Source organism: Rhinopithecus bieti, unplaced genomic scaffold (genome assembly GCF_001698545.2).
Source record: "Rhinopithecus bieti isolate Rb0 unplaced genomic scaffold, ASM169854v2 scaffold_13704, whole genome shotgun sequence".
In the NCBI taxonomy this organism is placed as follows: domain Eukaryota; kingdom Metazoa; phylum Chordata; class Mammalia; order Primates; family Cercopithecidae; genus Rhinopithecus; species Rhinopithecus bieti.
The window spans coordinates 1,004,909-1,027,748 of NW_016808231.1; the positions used below are offsets into that span (position 1 = coordinate 1,004,909).

At 39.7% G+C, this 22,840-nt stretch overlaps 1 protein-coding gene across 1 annotated transcript in view; it reads right to left on the reverse strand.

Annotated features, from left to right (window-relative positions):
* Window positions 1–22,840, reverse strand: part of DIS3L2 (DIS3 like 3'-5' exoribonuclease 2) — a 390,397-nt gene that overhangs the window by 242,087 nt on the left and 125,470 nt on the right. Inside the window, exon 6 of the mRNA XM_017886189.1 lies at window positions 10,032–10,266. Coding sequence (XP_017741678.1) covers window positions 10,032–10,266 — 235 coding nt within the window. The remainder of the gene's footprint in view (window positions 1–10,031; window positions 10,267–22,840) is intronic.

A 22,840-nucleotide genomic window follows, 5' to 3' on the forward strand; every position in this document is an offset into this window, starting at 1 on the left:
TAGGAGGGGAGGGGAGGAGAGAGCAGAAGAAGGGCAGGGCAAGGGCAGAGCAAGGGCAGGGCAGGGAAGGGGAGGGGAGAGGAGGGCAGGGGAGGAGAGGGCAGGGGAGAGGAGGGCAGAGGAAGGCAGGAGAGGGCAGGAGAAGGGCAGGAGAAGGGCAGGGCAGGGGAAGGGAAGGGAAGGGGAAGAGAAAGGAAAGAAAGCACAGGGAGAGAGAGAGAAAGAACCCCAAGAAAGAAGCTCCAACACATGTGGCAGCAGACTTTCCAGTGGAAACCTTACAGTGGCATAATATGTTTAAAGAGCTGGAGGGAAAAAAAAAAAAAAAAAAACTTTTACCATAGAATAGTATATCCAGTGAAAATATCCTTCAAACATCAAGGAGAAATAAAGACTGTCCCAGACAAACAAAAGCTGAAGGACTTCATCAACACCAGACTTGTCCTACAAGAAACGCTAAAGGGAGTACTTCATTTAGAAAGAAAAGAACATTAATGAGCAATGAAAAATCATCTGAAGGTACAAAACTCACTGATAATAAGTACACAGAAAAACACAGAAATATAACACTGTAACTTTGGTGTGTAAAATACTCTTACCTTAAATAGAAAGATTAAAAGATAAACCAATTAAAAATAATAACTACAACAACTTTTCAAGACACAGACAATATTGTAAGATGTGAATAAAAGCAACAAAAAAAGTGAGGGGATGAAGTTACGGTGTAGAGTTTTATTAGTTTTCTTTTGCTTATTTATTTATGAAAACAGGAGTAAGCTGCTATCAGCTTCAAATAATGGGTTATAGGATAGCATTTGTAATACTGATTGTAACCTCAAATCAAAAAACATACAACAAATACACAAAAATTAAAAAGCAAGAATTATATCATAACCAGGGAAAAATCACTTTCACTAAAAGGAAGACAGAAATGTGGAAAGAAGAGAAGACCACAAAACAACCAAAAAACAAATAACAAAATGGCAGGAGTAAGTCCTTACTCATCAATGATAACACTGAATGTAACTGGACTGAACTTTCCAATAAAAAGACACAGAGTGGCTGAATGGATGAAAAAAAAAGACACAATGATCTGCTGCCTATAAGGAACACACTTCACCTATAAAGACATACATCAACTGAAAATAAAGGGATGGAAAAAGATATACCAAGCCAACAGAAACCAAAAAAGGGAAGAAATACCTATATTAATATCAGATAAAATATATTTCAAGGCAAAAACTATAAGAAGAGAAAAAGAAGGTCACCATATAATGATAAAGGGGTCAATTTAGCAAGAAGGTATAACAATCTTAAATATATATGCACCCAACACTGGAGTGCCCAGATATATAAAGCAAACATTATTACAGCTAAAGAGAGAGAGAGAAAGAGTCCCCAATATCATAACAGCTAGAGCTTTCTTTCTTTCCTTTTTTTTTCTTTTTCTGAGAGGGAGTCTCGCTCTGTCACCCAGGCTGGAGTGCAGTGGCACAATCTTGGCTTCTTGCAGCCTCTGCCTCTCAGGTTCAAGCAATCCTCCCACCTCCGCCTCCCCAGTAGCTGGGATTATAGGTGCACACCACGACTGGCTAATTTTTGTATTTTTAGTAGAGACGGGGTTTTGCTATGTTGGCCAGGCTGGTCTCAAAGTCCTGTCCTCAAGTGATCCACCTGCCTTGGCCTCCCAAAGTCCTGGGAGTACAGGCATGAGCGACCATACCTGGCCAACAGCTGGAGATTTCAACAACCCATTTTCAGCATTTGACAGATCTCCCAGACAGAAAATCAACAAAGAAACAGCTGACTTAATCTGCATTATAGATCAAAATAGCCCTAAAAAATATTTACAGAATACTTCATACAAAGGCTGCAGAATACACATTATTTTCCTTAGCATATGGATGATTCTCAAGGACAGACCATACGTTAGATCACAAAACAAGTCTTAAAACACTCAAAAAAAACTGAAATAGTATCAAGTATCTTCTCTGACCACAATGGAACAAAACTAGAAATCAATAACAAGAGGAATTTTGGAAACTATACAAATACATGAAAATTTAAAAACATGCTGAATGACCAGTGGGTTAACAAATTTAAAATTTCTTGAAACAAATGATAATGGAATCACAGCGTATCAAAACCTATGGGATACAGGGAAAACTGTGCTTACATCCATTAAAAAAAAAAAAAGAAAAAGAAAGAAGAAAAAATTCAAATAAACCACCTAATGATGCATCTTAAACAACTAGAAAAGCAGTAGCAAACCAAACCCAAAATTAGTAGAAGAAATAATAAAGGTCAGGGCAGAAATAAATGAAATTGAAATGAAGAAAACAATCCAACAGATCAATGAAACAAAAAGATAGTTTTCTGAAAAGTTACACAAAATTGACAAATCTTTAGCCAGACTAAGAAAAGACCCAAATAAATAAAATCAGAGATGAAAAAGGAGACACTACAACTGATACTGCAGAAACTCAAAAGATCATTAGTGGATACTATGAGAAACTACATACCAATAAATTGGAAAATGCAGGAAATTGATAAATTCCTAGACACATACAATCTACCAAGATTGAACCATGAAGAAATGCAAAACCTGAACAGACCAATAACAAGTAACAAGATTGAAGCTGTAATAAAAAGTCTTCCTACAAAGAAAATTCAGGACCTGAAGGCTTCACTATTGGTATAATACCAAACATTTAAAGAAGAATTACTACCAATCCTACTCAAACTATTCTGAAAAACAGAGGAGAAGGGAATACTTCCAAACTCATTCTACAGGGCCAATATTACCGATACCAAAATCAGACAAAGACACATATTAAAAAAAAAAAAAACTACAGGCCAATATCACTGATGAATATTAACGCAAAAATCCTCAACAAAATACTAGCAAATAAAATTCAACAACACATTAAAAGGATCATTCATCATGACCAACTGAGATTTATTCCAGGGATGCAAACATGGTCCAACATATGCAAATCAATCAATGTGATACATCATATCAACAGAATGAAGAAAGAAAACTATATGATCATTTCAATTGATGCTGAAAAAGCACTTGATAAAATTCAACATCCATTCATGATAAAAACCCTTGAAAAACTGGGTACAGAAGGAATATATCTCAGCCTAATAAAAGCTGTATATGACAGATGCACAGCTAATATCAAACTGAATGGGGAAAAACTAAAAGCCTTTCTTCTAAGGTCTGGAACACAACAAGAATACCCACTGTCACTACTGTTATTCAACCTAGTACTGGAAGTCCTAGCTAGAGCAATCAGACAAGAGAAAGAAACAAAGGGCCGGGTGCAGTGGCTCAAGTCTGTAATCCCAGCACTTTGGGAGGCCGAGACGGATGGATCACGAGGTCAGGAGATGGAGACCATCCTGGCTAACACAGTGAAACCCCGTCTCTACTAAAAATACAAAAAAAAACTAGCTGGGAAAAGAAATAAAGGACACCCAAATTGGAAAAGGAAGAAGTCAAATAATTCTTGCTCGCAGATGATATGATCTTGTATTTGGAAAAGCCTAAAGACTTCACCAAAAAACTATTAGAACTGAAAATTCAGTAAATTTGTAGGATATAAAATCAACATACAAAAATCATAGTATTTCTATATGCTAACAGTGAACATTCTGAAAAAGAAAGCAAGAAAGTAATCCCATTTACAGTAGTTACAAATAAAATTAAATATCTCAGAATTACCCAAAGAAGTAAAATATCTATACAATGCAAACTATAAAATATTGATGAATTACATTAAAGAGGACACAAAAATGTTTAAAGATATTTCACGTTCATGGATGGGAAGAATCAATATTGTTAAAATGTCAATACCAAAGCAATCTACAGATTCGGTGCATTCCCTAACAAAATACCAATGACATTCTTCATAGAAAAAAAAAATCCTAAAATTTATACAGAACCATAAAGATCCAAAATAGACAAAGCTATCTCGAGAAAAAGGAACAAAACTGGAGGAATCACATGACCAGACTTCAAATTATACTACAGAGCTATAGTAACCAAAATGGCATGGTACTGGCATAAAATCAGATACACAGACCAGTGGAACAGAGTACAGAACCCAGAATACATACATCCATACATACATCCATACATCCACAGTGAACTCATTTTCAACAAAGGTGCCAATAACATGCACTGAGGAAAGGACAGTCTCTTCAATAAACGGTGCTGAGAAAACTGGATATCCATATGCAGAAGAATGAAACTAGACTCCTATGTCTCCTCACATAAAAAATCAAATCAAAATGGATTAAAGACTTAAATCTAAGACCTCAAGCTATTAAACTGCAAAAAGAAAACATTGGAGAAACTCTGCAGGACACTGGACTGGGCAAAGACTTCTTGAGTGAAGAAGACAGACAAATGGCAAAGAGGCTTACAGAAAAGTGCTCAACATCATTGATCATCAGAGAAATGCAAGTCAAAACCGCAATGAGGTATCATCTCACCCTGGTTAAAATGGCTTTTATCTAAAAGATGGGCAATAACGAATGTTGGTGAGGATGTAGAGAAAAGGGAACACTCATACACTGTTGGTGAGAATGTAGCCGGGCGTGGTGGCTCAAGCCTGTAATCCCAGCACTTTGGGAGGCCAAGGCGGGCAGATCACGAGGTCAGGAGATCAAGACCATCCTGACTAACACGGTGAAACCCCGTCTCTACTAAAAAAATTCAGAAAACTAGCCGGGCCTGGTGGCGGGCACCTGTAGTCCCAGCTACTCGGGAGGCTGAGGCGGGAAAATGGCGTGAACCCGGGAGGCAGAGCTTGCAGTGAGCCGAGACCATGCCACTGCACTCCAGCCTGGGTGACAGAGCGAGACTTCGTCTCAAAAAAAAAAAAAAAAAAAAAAAAAGAGAGAGAGAGAGAATGTAAATTAGTATTACCAGTATGGAGAACAGTTTGGAAGTTCCTCAAAAAAACTAAAAATAGCTACCATACCAGCAATCCCACTCCTATGCATATATCCAAAAGAAAGGAAAACAGTATATCAAAGAGATATCTGCACTCCCATGTTTTTCGCAGCACTAATCATAATAGCCAAGATTTGAAAACAACCTACACGTCCATCAACAGACAACTGGATAAAGAAAATGTGGCAGATATACACAATGGAGTGCTATTCAGCCATTTAAAAAATAAATAAAAGAATGTGATCCTGTCATTTGCAACAACATGAATGGAACTGGAGGTCATTATGTTAAGTGAAGTAGTCAGGCATAGAAAGACAAACATCATACGTTCTCACTTATCTGTGAGAGCTAAAAAACTAAAACAATTGAACTCATGGAGATAGAGAGTAGAAGGATGATTACCAGGGACTGGGAAGGGTAGTAAGGGGGGAGAAGTGGCAATGGTTAATTGGTTTAAAAAAAAAAAAAAAAAAATTTAAAAAATTAAAATAAAAGAGGCCGGGCGCGGTGGCTCAAGCCTGTAATCCCAGCACTTTGGGAGGCCGAGACGGGCGGATCACGAGGTCAGCAGATCGAGACCATCCTGGCTAATACGGTGAAACCCCGTCTCTACTAAAAAATACAAAAAACTAGCCGGGCGACGAGGCGGGCGCCTGTAGTCCCAGCTACTCGGGAGGCTGAGGCAGGAGAATGGCGTGAACCCGGGAGGCGGAGCTTGCAGTGAGCTGAGATCCGGCCACTGCACTCCAGCCTGGGCGGCAGAGCAAGACTCCGTCTCAAAAAAAAAAATAAAAATAAATAAAAATAAAAAAAAATAAAATAAAAGAGATGGAGGGTGTCATTCTAACATTTCAGAGACCAGTGAAGATATTAAAAGATAAATTGTGGTACTTAAGGAAAAATGCTTATCAGGCACATTTTAATCACAGTAAGATTTCTGTATGACAGAAACAAAAAAAGCTGTCTTCTATGTAATATTATTTTTAGGACTTATGACTTTGAAATTAGCTGGGCTATACAATATTTTTCCTTGTAATTGCTCTTGTTATCATGTAATTTTCTTTGTTTTTTTGAGACAGAGCCTCCCTCTGTCTCCCAGGCTAGAGTGCAGTGGTGTGATCTCAGCTCACTGCAACCTCCACCTCCTGGGTTCAAGTGATTCTCCTGCTTCAGCCTCCTGAATAGCTGGGATTACAGGCAGGCGCCACCACACCCGGTTAATTTTGTATTTTAGTAGAGACGGGGTTTCACCATGTTGGTCAGGCTGGTCTCGAACTCCTGACCTCGTGATCCGCCCGCCTCAGCCTCCCAAAGTGCTGGGATTACAGGCTTGAGCCACCATGCCCAGCCTGTCATGTAAGTTTTTCCTATAGAGATCTAAAATCCCTTCACTTTATCTCCAAAATTCAAAGGCTGTGAAAATATATTTTCATTATTCATTTGGAGGCAAAACCTGACAAGAAATGATATGAGGCTAATGATAGTGCAGTATTTATTTATCCCAGTTAGTATGAACATCCAGACATTTTACTACAGAAATAATAAAAAAAAAAAAAAGAATGAATAAGACCTACTATTTCCTAGCATAACAGTCAAACATTTTTTAAGTCATTTATGCATTTGATACCAAGAAAATTTTAATTTGTTGTCCCTAAGCTCCATACGGATGGCAGGTTTCTATGCTAACAACAAAGCTACTGCTTGTAAAGTGGTAAAAGTTCAATCTCTAGTGGGGATTGGGGACTGGCCCAGGTCTTTGGCCCCCTCTCTCTCAGGGGCTGGGGATAATGCAGACCTGTGCCATTATCCTCAAAGAAACTACTGTATGAATGTCTGAGATGCTGAGATGTTTCTCTTAATGCAATGATAGGCACTTGCTACAGACAACAGGAGCAATGTGCTCTCTTACCAGAGAAACTGGTAGTTATCACAAAGATATAAATATTTCCTCAGCAAATAGGTAGATGCTATAAATACACATGCAATATGGAGCATTTGCTTTGGGCAAAGAAACATAATACTACAGCAGAAACAACCAAAAAAACACTTTTGAACACAAGCATGAACCAGGATTAATAATCCCACTTGCAAGTACAACACAAAGCAAAGAGTCTTTCTAGAAGTCTTAGGAAAAGTTTGATATTCTTAAGGTTATGGTTTGTTTCAATAACAAACTTCAAAACCCTAAACAGTGCAAAAAGTACTAACATCCTAATGGTAACCAGATTTTTTTTATTATCCCAAGTAAGAGAAGCTGGTTGAAATATCCTTAAAAATGCTGTGATTTTTAAAAGAGCAAATTGCAATTTTCCTAAATATCAAGAGGGCAAGAAATGAGAAACAGCCATGTGGTTTCGCAAACTCTCTGTTTAGAGGCTAGCAGAAAAGAGAAATCTGTACCAGATACTGAGGGAAGGATTAAGGTTGTTCCCTCAGTCAGGGCTACTAAGGAAGTAATATAAGTAACAACGGGCTAGGAAGGATGCAAAAAGAATAAGGAAAGAAACATGCATACAGTAGGCTTGTAATGGACTCAGTGATATTTACTTGTAAGAAAGAGGGAGGGGCCAGGTACGATGGCTCACACCTGTAATCCCAGTGCTTTGGCAGGAGGATCGCTTGAGGCCAGGAGTTCAAGACTAGCCCTGGCAACACAGCAAGACCCTGTCTCTATTAAAAAACAACAACAACAAAAAATTTCTGGGTGTGGTGGTGCACACTTTAGTCCCAGCTACTCAGGAAGCTGAGGCAGGAAGATCGCCTGATTCCAGGAGGTAAAGGCTGCAGCGAGCTATGGTCACACCACTGTACTCCAGCCTGGGTGAAAAAGTGAGACCTTGTCTCAAAAGGAGTGTGGGGGGAGAATTATGATAGAGGGTGAATCAAGAGGAGGTATAGCATCAGAGTTTCCCAAAACTCTGGGTTGGATGCTAACAGAGTGAACTATTAGCATCCAACCCAGGCATCAATTCTGCTATCACTTCCAGCCATCAGTATTTCCTTGTCCTTGTATTTGTACCAACCACTAATGAGAGATCAATGTGTCTTATCCCTTCACTTGGAGCCCAGAGGAAAAGAGGCTGCTGAGATCTGCCAAGCCTATCACCAGAGCTGGGTTTCCACGAAGTAGTTTTAAGCCAACAATATACTTTAAAGTGTTCCTTTGCCTGACTTTATCCTATGAATCTCTCTCTTCCTTGCTGATCTTGTTAATGAAGGATTTGGCTACTTAGAGTCCTGGTTATTTGCCACTCTTCTCACTGAAAATACATGACTCATAGTACTGATGTGATTATGATAATACACATTTACTTTAAGAAGAATGTCACAGTATTCAACTATTTTAAAAGAAAAGAAAGTAGAAAAATCTCAAGAATGAAATGTCAAGGAATAGCATCCAAAAGGAACTGGCTGAGCTCTTAACATGGAACCCATTAGTTATTTAAACATGTCGCCAAACAAAAGGAACCTGGGTACCCTGAAGTAAGTGACACCTGGCGGGGCCCATAGCAGTACCCGACACAGGAAGTAGTAGCCTCTTCAGTCAAGAAGAATTTCAGAGTTGGAAAGTCATTCTGAATGAGGAGTACTTGGCACCATAAAGACCACATGCTTTCCAAAAATGCTTTCTTTCACAGATCACTACCTCATCAGCAATGGAGAAAAGCAGTCATCTTTCTGCAGTCATGTCCTGAAAACACCTTCTGCTTTCTTTACGCTGTGGGGACATATGCTCAGCAGTCCCTAAACAAGTTGTCTGCTGAACATCCTCCTTTAGTAATCTTCTGGCATTTCTCCTAGCCTTTTGTGGGAACTGTGCCAGAAACTTCTTGATAACAAAGCTCATTATCTAGTCAGCCTGGCCAGGTCAGAGTTGGTCGGTTTCCATTAATAGTATATATAAAATTCAATTTGGCTAGAAAATATACTCCTTCTATGTAAAATCTCTTCAAAATCTCTACCTTGAAATATTCAAATTGTACGTAATACTTTCCTTAAGTCTCCTAGCACGTGGTCAGGTAGGGTCCGTGGTCACAGATCTCATGCTTACAGCTGCTTTTTCTCTGCATCCAGAGGACCCATGGCTTAGATTTCAATCAGAGTAAACAAGACTGGCTTTTTAAAAGGCTTAGAATCAAAATACTTTCTAAGGTTATCTGTTTATAAAATTTTGAGTGATCCATGCCCACCAGAAATGACAAAATACCTTTTTTTTTTTTTTTTTTTTTGAGATGGAGTCTTGCTCTGTTGCCCAGGCTGGAGTGCAGTGGTGCGATGTTGGCTCACTACAAGCTCCACCTCTTTGGTTCATGCCATTCTCCTGCCTCAGCCTCCTGAGTAGCTGGGACTACAGGCGCCCACCACAACACCCAGCTAATTTTTTTTTTTTTTGTACTTTTAGTAGAGACAAGGTTTCAACGTGTTAGCCAGGATGGTCTTGATCTCCTGACCTCGTGATCCACCCACCTCGGGCTCCAAAAGTGCTGGGATTACAGGTGTGAGCCACCGTGCCTGGCCCATGCCCAGCTAATTTTTTGTATTTTCAGTAGAGATGGAGTTTCACCGTGTTAGCCAGGATGGTCTCGATCTCCTGACCTCGTGATCCGCCCGCCTCAGCCTCCCAAAGTGCTGGGATTACAGGCGTGAGCCACCACCCCTGGCCGACAAAAATACTTTTAAAAGATATTTAAAGTAAAACTGAGAGGAAAATAAAGTTATTTTTCATAAGAATTTTACATACCAGTTTAATTGTGTTCACATCAGCCACAGGATTGGGCCTCTCGCAAGAGATGTCAATGTTACCCAGCAACACAGTTCAAGCCTATTAGGAATGTGGCAACTGCAACTGCTGCCCACACAAACCGTTGGTAGCACTTTCATCCCCTCTTTCATAACCAGCAGCTAAACCTGTCAAAGATTCCCCCTTTTCTAAAAACTGCCACAGGTCAAAATTGGGACTATATCAATTGCATTGTGCTACCTACTCTGTAGCAGAGAGGGAATTCCAATACTTAATCAGTGTATTTAAAGAAAAAAAAAAGTCAGACAATAGTCTAGTACTCACCTTTTTCAGAAACACAAACTGAGAGTTTCTTAACACCATCAACCAGCACATTTTGTGTGATGCCATGTCCATCTTCTGAGTCGCTACCATCAAACTGAGCCTCTATAATAACATCAGGACTGTCATTATAGCTTTTCAGGGACTGTTGCAGGAGATGGTGTCCACAGAGCTCCTCGGGGATATCTGATTCATATGCAGCTTCTGTTTCTTTGTCATTGTTCTCTGGTTTAACTACCTGAAGAAAATTTAAAAATTCTGCTAAATCACTGGGAGAAGAAAAAAAAGAGCAGATTTTTCTTTTCTAAGGAAGAAACTGCATATACAGAAGCTAATGATAATGGACACTAATCATGTAGTTCGAAAAAGGATCTTTACTTTCCAGAAGCACAGACCACCTAAAGCACATAATCACTCCAGCAAAGCCAGGTTGACAATCAGTTCTTCAGGATGCCCCAAATTAAGGCCTTATCCACTTCTCATATTTCTGATCTACATTTTCATCACCTCTCCCCAAAGGCCCTGAATACTAGAAGTAGTACCATGCTGCTTCATAAAGGCTCACTATATAGGAACAATTAGTAAGTTAGGGAATAAAAGAACTCAACAAAGTATGCCACAGTGTTCCCAAAGGAAACCACAAGAATACAAGATGAAGTGGAAAAAAACAAAATTAAGTGTGAACAAGAGTTTATAAAATGTTCTTATAAAAATATAAAGCTTTACTTGGGAGGCTAAGGTGGGAGGATCACTTGAGCCTGAGAGGCACAGGTTGCAGTGAGTCACGATTACACCCACTGCCCAGGCAACAAAGCAAGACCCTGTCTCCAAAAATAAAGCTTTAATTCCCCATTTTGTGGCCTGAAATCAATATATAAAGCACACACACTGATGGACATTTACACTACAATACTAATGAAGCAAGTAGAGGAAAAAAACCCAGGTCAGGCACAGTGACTTACACCTGTAATCTCAGAACTATGGGAGGCCAAGGCAGGAGGAGTTTAAGACCAGCCTGGGCAACATATTGAGAGCCTGTCTCTACAAAAAATTTAAAATCAACAAGGCATAGTGGGAGGAAGGGGTGGGGGAAGGGTGTGGGGGAGGGGTGGGGGGGCACCTGTAGTCCTAGCTACTTGGGAGGCTGAATTGGGAAGATTACTTGAGCCTAGGAGTTACAGTAAGCTATGATCACACCACAGCACTCCAGCCTGGACGACAAAGGGATATTCTATCTCTAAAAAAAAAATAAAATAAAATAAAAAACCAATCCAGATACTAATCCATTTTATGAGTTTGTCACATACAGCACTCTGATGTCTATGGGCACTATATTAAAATACACCAGGTGTTATTGAGTCACTGAAAAAAACTGTGACCCTACAGGTATATCTGCCCATCCACATTAGCAAAAAAGCAGCAGCTTTTGTAGGTTCTGGATGTTACTTGAATACCACATCCTTTTAAAGAATCTATTTCTAGATGAGAAATATCTATGTTCAATTTAAACATATAATTAAAACTTAAATGCTCACATGTATATATATATATAAATAAATAAATGAATTTGATCACTACTTGTAAACATTCCTTTTATTCTTTCAAACAAATGTCGGAATGCCCATCTCCTGCCAGGCACCATCATGAGTCCTACATCCTAGCGGGGTGACAAATGATGAACAATTTACTCATTCAACAAGTCATTATGGAGTCCCTTTCATGGTGCCAGAAACTGTTCTAGGTGTCAAGGGCAGAACAGTGAACACAATCAAAAGTCGACTAGTGAGAAGCGCAATTAAATATATTGAAAGAATGAGAAAGCTGGTTAAGTAAATGAGAGAATAATGGAGAGGGTGTGGCTAGTTTATCAGTAGGGTGATTAGGAAATACTGCTTAGAGGAAGCAACATTTGAGGAGAGACCTGAATGAAGTGAAAGAGCTCTAGCAGTTTCACCATGTTTATATTTGATAGGTCTAATGTTCTAATTAAAAGTAACACAAAGATCATGCTTAGTGAAAGATCTTCACCTTATACAAGGCAGAAAAAGTTATTAAATCTTTCCTAAAACATTTTAATACAGTAGGTTCAATTAACAAAACCATCCCTAGACAATTAATATTATAATATCGACTCAGAAAACCAAAGTAAAATATCACAAAGATATCAACAATTAGAATACAGATAAGAATATATCCTCAGTTTGTAAAAATTGACTCCATAAAATACAGTAACAGAAAACTTGTAAACAACGCTTTATTTTTTTGAGCAAAATTGCGCTCAAAACTTTTGAGCAAAAGTTTAATGAACTTTTTTAAAAACTTGTTTCCCAGTCCCTGAGTACATTTAATGAAATTTTCTTTTTTGCTGTGTTTTGACTCTTGTCTGATTCATACATTCATTTGTCCATTCACCTGTCCATGGGAAGTTAGAAACAGACACATCTCCCTCTCTTTAATACTACAAAAAAGTTCTACTGGCCAGCAATCTCCAAAAAGATTCCCTCAGGCCCCTTCCTGCAAGAGCTCAAGTGAGTGAAGCCACAGCTAGGGCACTGATACACAGGTTGAACATCCCTAATCTGAAAATCCAAAATGGTCCGAAATATGAAACTTTTTGAGCATCAATACGACACTCAAAAGATATGCTCAGTGGAGCATTTCAGATTTCAGATTTTAGGATTTAGGATGCTCAACTGGTATAATGTAAATATTCCAAAATCCAAAAAACATCCAAAACATAAAAAAACACTTCTGGTCCCAAGAAGGACCTTATTTTGGATAAGAATTCCTTATTCTGGAAAAGGAATGCACAGCCTGTACAATTTAAAAACCAGCTCTCCCATCTGCACTTCTGCTTTACCACATAAGCCTTGTTTTCATAACTGACCCAAAGAAGATCATTCAAAAATAAGAAAATTTACTGACAAGTTATGGCAGAAAAAGAATTTGATATCACTTAAATCAACAAATTCATTCAATTTCCTTAAAAGTGCCTGGCAAATTCAGAAATATTTAGGAACATCTGCCCCGATCATCCTCAAATAACTAATACAACCTTGGGTACTGTCACAGCAGCCCAAGCACAGGCAGAAGGCACAGGTGTACACCCTACGTCTAAAGCATGGTGGCTACAGAACAATCTAGGGTCTAATGGTTTTTCCTGTATCATCCCCATACACACTTTACCTCAGAGAGAGTAGTTCTGGGCAAGAAAACAACTGTCATACTACAGTTGGACTAGCAGGTAAAAGGTAGTCTCCTGGAAAGACATTATGGGCCTGGCACAGTGGCTCACATCTGTAGTCCCAGCACTTTGGGAGGACAAGGCAGGCAGATCACTTGAAGTCAGGAGTTCAAGATCAGCCTGGCCAACATGGTGAAACCCTGTCTCTACTAAAAATACAAAAATTAGCTGGGTGTGGTGGCACATGCCTGTAATCCCAGCTACTCAGGAGGCTCAGGCAAGAGTATCACTTGAGCTCAGGGGGCAGAGGCTGCAGTGAGCTGAGATCACACCACTGCACTCCAGCCTGGGCAACAGAGTGAGACTCCGTCTCAAGAAAAAGAAAAAAAGGAAGACATTATGCAAAGAGCTCAGGCCTTTAGTTTCTATTATGTATTTATTTCTGCCACTAATGGTTCCACAAAGGATTTGGGTCCCATCAACCATGGAGAAAATATCATAGGTACCAAAATACTGACTTTGTTATACAATCTGCAGGCTGAACTTTCTCACAGTGAAAAGTCTTTCTCTGCATGTATGTATTATGTGTGGGAGGGTATAAATTGTAATCAGCATGATTCTGCCTGCCTACTTAATAATCATGTTTTGGCTCATGCATACAAAGTTTAAGAAGAGAATGGGAAGAGAAGGTGACACGGTTTGGCTGTGCCCCCACCCAAATCTCATCTTGAATTGTAGCTCCCACAATTCCCACATGTCATGGGAGGCACCAGATGGGAGGTAATTGAATCATGGAGGGTGGGTCTTTCCTGTGCTGTTCTCATGACAGTGAATAAGTCTCACGTGATCTGATGGTTTTATAAAGGGGAGTTTCCCTGAACAAGTTCTCTTCCCTTGTAGGCCGCCATGTAAAACATGCCTTTTACCTCCTGCCATGACTGGAAGGCCTCCCCAGCCACGTGGAAATGTGAATCCATTAACCTCTTTCTTTTGTAAATTGCCCAGTCTTGGGTATGTCTTTATCAACAGCATGAAAATGGACTAATACAGAAGATCAGCAGAAAGCAATAACCAGAGTACAGCAAGCTTAACTGTAGAGCATATTCAAAAACTAATCTACATCCGACTTTGTGACAATCTTTACGGTTTATCCTGAAGAATTAGTGTTGTAGGGACTAAATTCACTTTTGAGTTACTAAACCAAAAAATGCTATAAGGCAGCAGTCCCCAACCTTTTCAGTGCCAGGGACTGGTTTTGTGGAAGACAATTTTTCCACAGACCAGAGGTAGGGGGGTGTTACAGGATGAAATTGCTTCATCTCAGACCAGCAAGCATTAGATTCTCATAAGGAGCATGCAACCTAAATCTCTCACATGCACAGTTCACAATAGAGTTCATGCTCTTATGAGAATCTAACGCCCCTGCCGATCTGACAGGAAGCAGAGCTCAGGCAGTAATGCTCGCTTGCCCACTGCTCACCTCCTGCTATGTGGTCCAGTTCCTAATAGGCCACAGACCAGTACCAGTCCATGGCCCAGGGGTTGGAGACCCCTGAGGTAATAGGACTTAATAAATTAAGTCATTCAAAACTGTGCAATTAAAATATAAATTAATGTGTTACTTCTTTAAAGCATTTTATTCTATGTTATTATCCTAAGACACATAAGAAAATAACAAAAGGTATGGGGGAAAAAGATCATCATGAGATCACAGGACTCAAAACCTGTATACTCTCTAATCATTCCATATTGCATACTGGTTAAAAGTAAGGGTGTGAGGCCAGGCGCGGTGGCTCATGCTTGCAATCCCAGAATTTTGGGAGGATCAGGAGGGCGGATCACCTGAGGTCAAGAGTTCGAGACCAGCCTGGCCAACGTAGCGAAACCCTACCTCTACTAAAAATACAAAAATTAGCCAGGCATGGTGGCATGTGCCTGTAGTCCCAGCTACTTGGGAAGGCTGAGGCAGGAGAATAACTTGAACCCGGAGGCAAAGGTTGCAGTGAGCCAAGACTGCGCCACTGCACTCCAGCCTGGGCGACAGAGCAAGACTCCATCTCAAAAAAAAAAAAAAAAAAAAAGGGGTGTGGGACCCCTTAGAGAAATGGCTAATTCAAATCTGGAACAGGAAATGGACAAGACAGCCCTGGAACCTCCTGTCATACTGGGAAAACAAGACCGCAATCAATGGCTACTAGTGTCTTGTCTAAAAGACACAGGAAGTATAATAAAGGGGCTTTCTCTGGTTAACTATGGAGAATTCTACACATTTATTCTCCCTGGCCTGTACAAACTGTACCTCAAGGTAACCAAGTAATTGATGAGGTAAAGGTTTTCTTTATACAAGTGTTTCAGCTAATTAAATTAAGAAGGAAAAAAAAGGCTTTCGGTACTGCCATTTTGCCATCCCTACTGAATAACGGATTCAGGTAATGATCATCAATGGTTGCTAAAACCAGTAAGTCATAAGCTGATGGAGAGGGAGTTTTATAACGGATGAACGTTTTATAATGGATGGAACAGAGAGGTAATAATAATGGATGGATGTTTTATAATGGATGGACCACAGAGGCAATACTGAACCTACTGATAAGTAGGCATATTATAAAAAGAGAAAGAACCAAAGTGCTTCCTGATTCACTATATCAGGAAGTACACATCTCCACCTACAAAGTATTTTTTTCCCCCAAAATTAAACCTGATCTAATATAGGAAATGGAACAGAGGAACATGTTAAACAACATTACCATGCACACTCAATCACATTCAGAATGTGAGAAAATCTATAGGACAAATCACTCAGTTTTGCCAACAAATAAATTGCAAGAAAAAAAGGTAAGCCTATAGATTAAAATAATTGTTACATATCAACAAAAGGCAATTGTGTAGGCTTTATTTGAATCCTGATTCTAACCAACCAACTATATATATATATATATATATATATATATATATATATATATTTACTTATATATAGTATAGTACTATATATATATTTTTTTTTTTTTTTTTTTGAGACAGAGTTGACACTTCGTTACCTAGCACTTAAGTGCCAGCAGACGTAATCTCAGCCCTCACTTGCCTCCCAAGCTCAAGAGATCCTCCCACCTCAGCCTCCCAAGTAGTTGGGACTACAGGCACACGCCACCATGCCCGGCTAATTTTTGTATTTTTTGTAGAGATGGGGTTTCATCATGTTGCCCAGGCTGGTCTTGAACTCCTGAGCTCGAGCAGTCCACCCACCTTAGCCTCCCAAAGTGCTGAAATTACAGGTGTGAGCCACCATGCCCAGTGCTGTATTTTTAAAAAAGAAAAGAAAGGTAAAAAAAGGAGGAGAGAGAAAATCAGAGAAATGTAAATAGTGATTAGACAATGAATATCATTAATTCATTCTGACTGTTTTTCAAAAATCTCTAACTTTTGGAGACACCTGAAATATTTAGGGATGAAATGATAGATCCATCCATACTCACTTCTTAAGTGATTTCATGCAGTCTTTTGGCTTTAAGTCTCTCTGTACATGCTATGAACTCCCAAAGTTAAGTGCCTAGCTCAATCTTTCCCCTCATCTTCAGACTTACATTCAATTGCCTAGATGACATCTCAAACTAGAGAACCCTTGATCCCCACTAGAACCTGCTCCTCACCCAGCACAGCTCTCTCAGCAGATGACATCACCTTCCATCCAGTTCCTCCAGCCCTAAACCACAGCACTACCCTTGACCCTCTCCCTCTCATTCCCCACATTCAATCCATCAGAAGAGCCCAGTGGCCCTTCCTTTAAATGGATCTTCTTGCTATTTCCACTTTTACTACATAAACCCAAACAACCTTTATTGCCATGCTGAATTACTGCAATAATTGGTCTCTTGACTTCCATTTTGGACCAATAAAGTTAGAGTGATTCTTTTGAAACACAAATCAGTCATGTCATTCTCCCGACAGCTTTCCAACCTCCTTCTATTGCCATGCTACCAGACCTTATCTAGACATTTTTCTATCCTCATGTTCTACAATTTTCTATCCTCATGTTCTTCTTTTGCAAATGACACTCCAACTCCAGAGACTTTCTTGCAGTTCCTAGAATACTACAACCTTCCATCATAGGGCTTTTTCACTTGCTATCCTTCTATCTGGAAAGCTCTCTGCCTGGCTATTCATAGGGCCTGCCCTCTCATTTTGTTCAAGTCTCTGCTCAAATATCTGCCTGTCAAAGAAGCTTCCCTGATCACAGTAACTGAAACAGCCCCACTTTGCTATCATTTCTGCTCTTGGTAATCCCATAAATTATAACACATCTTAGTGGATTCCACTTCAGGTTGTACTGAATTTCAACTTCTTTGAAAATATTCTTGCATGTACTCATTCCATAGAGACTACTCTTTGAAGATAATTCTTCAGTCACTTCCAACTTAACACTGCTCATTGAATAAACAACAACTGAACAGTATTGCTAAACATCCATCACCTTTTAAGAGTCAAAGACATACAGATAAAAGAATAAAAGAGTCCAGAAATAAACACTCCTCATTTATAAGTAGTTGATATTCAACAATAATTTTTTTTTTGAGACAGAGTCCTGCTCTGTCACCCAGGCTGGAGTGTATCTGCTTATCCAGCTTTATTTTCATTTGCACTTACCACTATAAGAAAGTATATATCTCCTTATTTACTTTCTGTTTCCCCAACTAGAATATAGGTTTCATGAACATAGAGGTATCTATTCTATTCACTGCTGTATTCTGAGTTGAGAGCAGCATTTAATAGCCACTCAAATATATGCTAACAGAGTCAACAAATATGACAATTGATTAGAAAATGATTTGTTCAGAGTCTATCTTCCCTAATAAACTCCATGAAGTGCCCATGGCTAGGCCTGGCACACGGTAGTACCCAATTGTCTTTCAAATAAAGAACCAGAGACGGTACACTGTATCTAATATCTCCACACACCTAAAATCTATCCATCTTTTAAGACCTACTCCAAAAAGCATAAATTTTCTATAATCTAAAAATCCACCACATAATCTTCCCAGTTCCTCTCCATCCTCCTGCCTGCCCAGGCAAGAATAATTTCTCTTTCTTTGAAGTCCCAAAGCAATTTATCTGTGCCTCTTCACCACTTCTCAATTTCTTTACCACATTAGTGTTATCTAAGCATACGATTTATCTCATCTGTAAAGACTATCTGGTCACTAATTATATACTACACATTTTTGCGTATTCTACAGAAATTTGCATAATTAACCTATGTACTCAATGTTTGATGAATAAATGGATAAACAGGTAGAAAACAATAAAATGAACATCGGAGATTATCAAGATGCAAGAGCTTTCAGAAAAGTTCTCGAGCACAAATGTATGTGGGTTAGAAATTAGCAGCCTAATTTTTCTTGACTCTGTAAAGTAAGAGGTTTTCTTCCATGGGGTTGTCTTTGAAAGAGTTAAGAAGTCTAAATCAGTGGTTCTCAACTTTGAAAGTTAGCAGATCCTTCTGAGAATCAGAAGAAAGCAGTAAACCCTTCCTCCACAGTGGGGGGGAAAAAAGGACATATTTACAAGCAGACAGAAAATACTCAAGGCTGGGCACAGTGGCTCATGCCTATAATCCCAGCACTTTGGAAGGCCAAGGTGGGTGGATGACCTGAGGTCAGGAGTTTGAGACCAGCCTGGCCAACACAGCAAAACCCCATCTCTATTAAAAATACAAAAATTAGTCGGACATGGTGGCACACACCTGTAGTCCCAGCTACTCAGGAGGCTGAGGCAGCAGAATCACTTGAACCTGGGAGGTGGAGGGTGCAGTGAGCCAAGATTACACCACTGAACTCCAGCCTGGGTGACAAAGCGAGACTCCATCTCAGAAAAATAATGAGAGAGAGAGAGAGAGAGAGAGAGAGAGAGAGAGAGAGAGGGAGGGAGAGAGAGAGAGAGAGAGAGAAAGAAAGAGAGAGAGAGAGAAAGAAAGAAAGAAAGAAAGAAAGAAAGAAAGAAAGAAAGAGAGAGAGAAAGAAAGAAAGAGTGAGAAAGAAAGAGAGAGAAAGAAAGAAAGAAGAGAAAAGAAAGAAAGAAAATGCTCTATAAGAAAGTACAGTAAAGGGCCTGGTGCTAAAGGATACCAGTTCAGGCTGACCAATATTTTGGAGAACTCTGGGCTCAGAGTGAAAGAAGGGGCCCTGAGGATAGCGGATATATTACTGACATGGTTAACTGAGGACTTTTTAAATTCCTCTGGTTTCTCCATAGACCTGTGAGGGTGGGGCAGCGGACTGCACTTATTACCTGAGAGAATGCTGCAAATGGGATTATTTCTCCCTTGGAGATTTAGTCTAATCTCTGGAGGACAGGACAGAAAGAGATTAGTGAGAGAATCAAATCACTGGATCCTAAAGAACTTTTCACTCTCAGTCTTTTTCCATGAACAGGGTGGGATGGGCATCACATAAAACCCTGCTGATAAAAATAAGCAGTGAAAATACAGACAGAGATCAACTGAGGAGTATTGATAAGAAATAAATGGCATTTGCAGCCACTAAAAATGCTCTAGAAATAGCACATTACAATACTTATTTTATTTGACCCCACCCCCAACTCCCAAACACACACAGAGAAACTTGTGTCAGATACATCCTGAAGTTAGTTTTTACCAAGGACAGATCTGTAATCTACCTCCTGTTTTCTTTTGGAAGGTAAAATTGGGCGCTAAGAGTGGTATGGCAGTGTACCGAAAGGAAAAAGTAAGCCTGTCTCCATCAGGCAGGATTACCTATGCTCTGGAAGACAGAGAACAGCAACCTGGCCTCTACAGCAGGACCCATGGTGGGGCAGTGGGTAGGGGTGGAGGGCACCCAGAAATACCATGAGGGATGGGTGAAACTGAGGGGTAGCTATGAGAGGCTCACCACTTAAAGGAACAGACCTAAGCCCAGAATCCTAATTTCAGAGACACAGGAGAAGAGGAGGCATCCTTCTGGAAAAGTAGGCTGGGTGTAGCATGACATCAGCACTTTAAGAGGAACACAGGTCTTGTGTTGGCAGAGGAATGGCAAAATGCCTTGTAGCATCCTATTTCAAAGAGAAGAACATTTGCTGGGTCAGAGACACTGTGCAATACTGGGAGTGGGAAATAGCTAAGGAAGATATAATCTAAAAAGCTGGCAGAATTTTAGAAAACTGTGAGAAAATATGTTGGGAAATACGTTTTAAACATATATAAAAAACACTGCCATGAAAGAAAAATAATGATAAACTCAACTGTATTAAAACTTTTTTATTCTAAGATATAATAAAAGAAATTTTAAAAGGCAAGCCACAGAGGGGCTCATACCCAGAATATATAAAGAACTCCTATAGATCAATAAAAGACAAATAATCCAATAGAAAAATGGAAGAAAAGGCCTAAAATACTTCACAAAATAGAGATGTCAAGCAATAAAGATGAAAAAGTGGTCTGCCTTATTAGTCAGAGAAATGCAAATTAAAGCCACAATAAGATATCACTGCAAACCCACAGATGGGCAAAACCCAAAAATCCTGATAATACCAAATGCTAGCAAAAACACATAGCAGTACATATCTAGTGTGAATGTAAACTGGTCCAGCCCTTTGCAGAAGATATCAGGACTATGAGGGAAAGTAGAAAGCAGATCCACTGGATTCTGGAGCCCTGGCTTATTCCACTACACTGCCCTGTCTCCTTCAGGATTCTGACAGGTGCACACGAAAAAGAGGTATCTAAGCTGAGAAAGAACATATGGAAAAGCAAACAGAACAGAAAATGCAAATTCTCCTTTAGGAATGGCAAATAATCATGAAAATATAAAATAAGAGTGAGAAAGGAAGATCAAGATGTCAAGAGCCCTAAGTGCCCACTTAATGAGTTGGGCCTTTACTGTCAAGTCAGTGAAGTGGGAAAGCAGAGTGGAGTGGTTCACAGCACAATCTCTAAGGACAATACAACTGGCTTGAGTCATGGCTCTGCACTTACCCGCAACGTCACCTTGGAAAAGTTATTTAGTTTCTTTGAATCTCAATTGCATTATCTTTAAAATGGGAACGAGAGTGTCTAATATCACACAACTATTGTGGGAACCAAGATAACAAATGAAAACCTCTTAGCACAGGTGACTGGAACATGGTAGTTGCTTAAGTAAAATGAAGGATTTAATAACAACAAAACACTCAGTTGGGAGCCTTTAAATCCTGAAGAGCAACCTGAAGCAAGGGGAAGGGGAAGGAAGGGTCAAAAATAATTGCAAGGCCCTGAACTCAGACAATAGAAACAGAAAAGTTAGGAGCAGTTACATACAAGGAAACAAATACAGCCTTCAGATGACTCGAGAAGCGCAAGATGATGAGGAACATCCAGGTGGCAGCTGGAAATGTAGGTCTGGAGACTAGAAGTGTCTTGGAGGACAGAAATCAGATTAGAGAGTTACCCATAATATGGGTTGGTAGTTAAGCAAAGGTGACTCAGGGCCAAGTGTCTACTGAAAAGAGAACCTGAGGATAAAGCCCTTGGGGAAGACTCAAATAAAGGGGTTTCAACAAAGAACAGGAGTGAGCAAAGTAGAGAGAATTTAAACATAACTATGGATACAGGAATCACAACAAACACTGAAGATTTTATTATGAATATTGACATCCTATCGCACAATCGTCCCTGTGCTTTCATACACAGTAACTGATTTGCTCCACCCAATGACCCTGGGTGATGCACAGGAGAATGAGGGTCTCCATCTCACAGAGAAGGAAATGAGTTCAGACATGTCACAATCTCACAGCTACTAAATAGCAGAGTTTTAACATGCATACAGGTCTAGGACTCGAAATCCAGTTCTCTTAGTCCTGGACACTGGAGGAAACCACCCACAGGAGCTGAAAACAAATAGATTCAGAGTGAACTCCACCCATATAGCTCCCATCCCTGACACACATTGCATGAAATGCCTCTGAACCTTTTGTTGGCCTAGCAAATAATCAAAATCCAAGACCTAGCTCTTCTGTGAATGTTTCTCTGCTAACTTCTCTCTCTCTGCATAAATGTTGTTGCCTTCCTCTGCAGCACTGCTAATCCTTAGCCATTCTTTCACTATAAGGTTCCTCCGCCAGTTGTGGTGGCTCAAGCTGTAATCTCAGCACTTTGGGAGTCCGAGGCAGGGAGATCGCTTGAGTTCAAGAATTCAAGACCAGCCTGGGCAACATGGCAAAACTCCATCTCTACCAAAAATAAAAAATTAGCCAGGCATGGTGGCATGCACCCGTGGTCCCAGCTACTCGAGAGGCGGAGGAGGAAGGATCACTGGGACCCAGGAAGTCAAGGGTGCAATGAGCTGTGATTGTGTCATTGCTCACGTGGTAAGCCTGGGTGACAGGGCAAGATCCTTTCTCAAACGCAAAAAAAAAAAAAAAAAAAAAACACAAAGGTTCCTTGATGGGGCTATATTCCATTTATTTGTTTGCATATTTTTTCTTCCACTAGACAGTAAATCACATTACATTTATTTTTATATTTCTGAGAGTCTCCCACAATCCTTGGCACATAGAATGTGCTCAGTAAATATTGATTCTCTTTTCTCTTCTTCTGAAGAGAATGAGAAAGACTTGAATCAGTTGTAAAAGATGCATT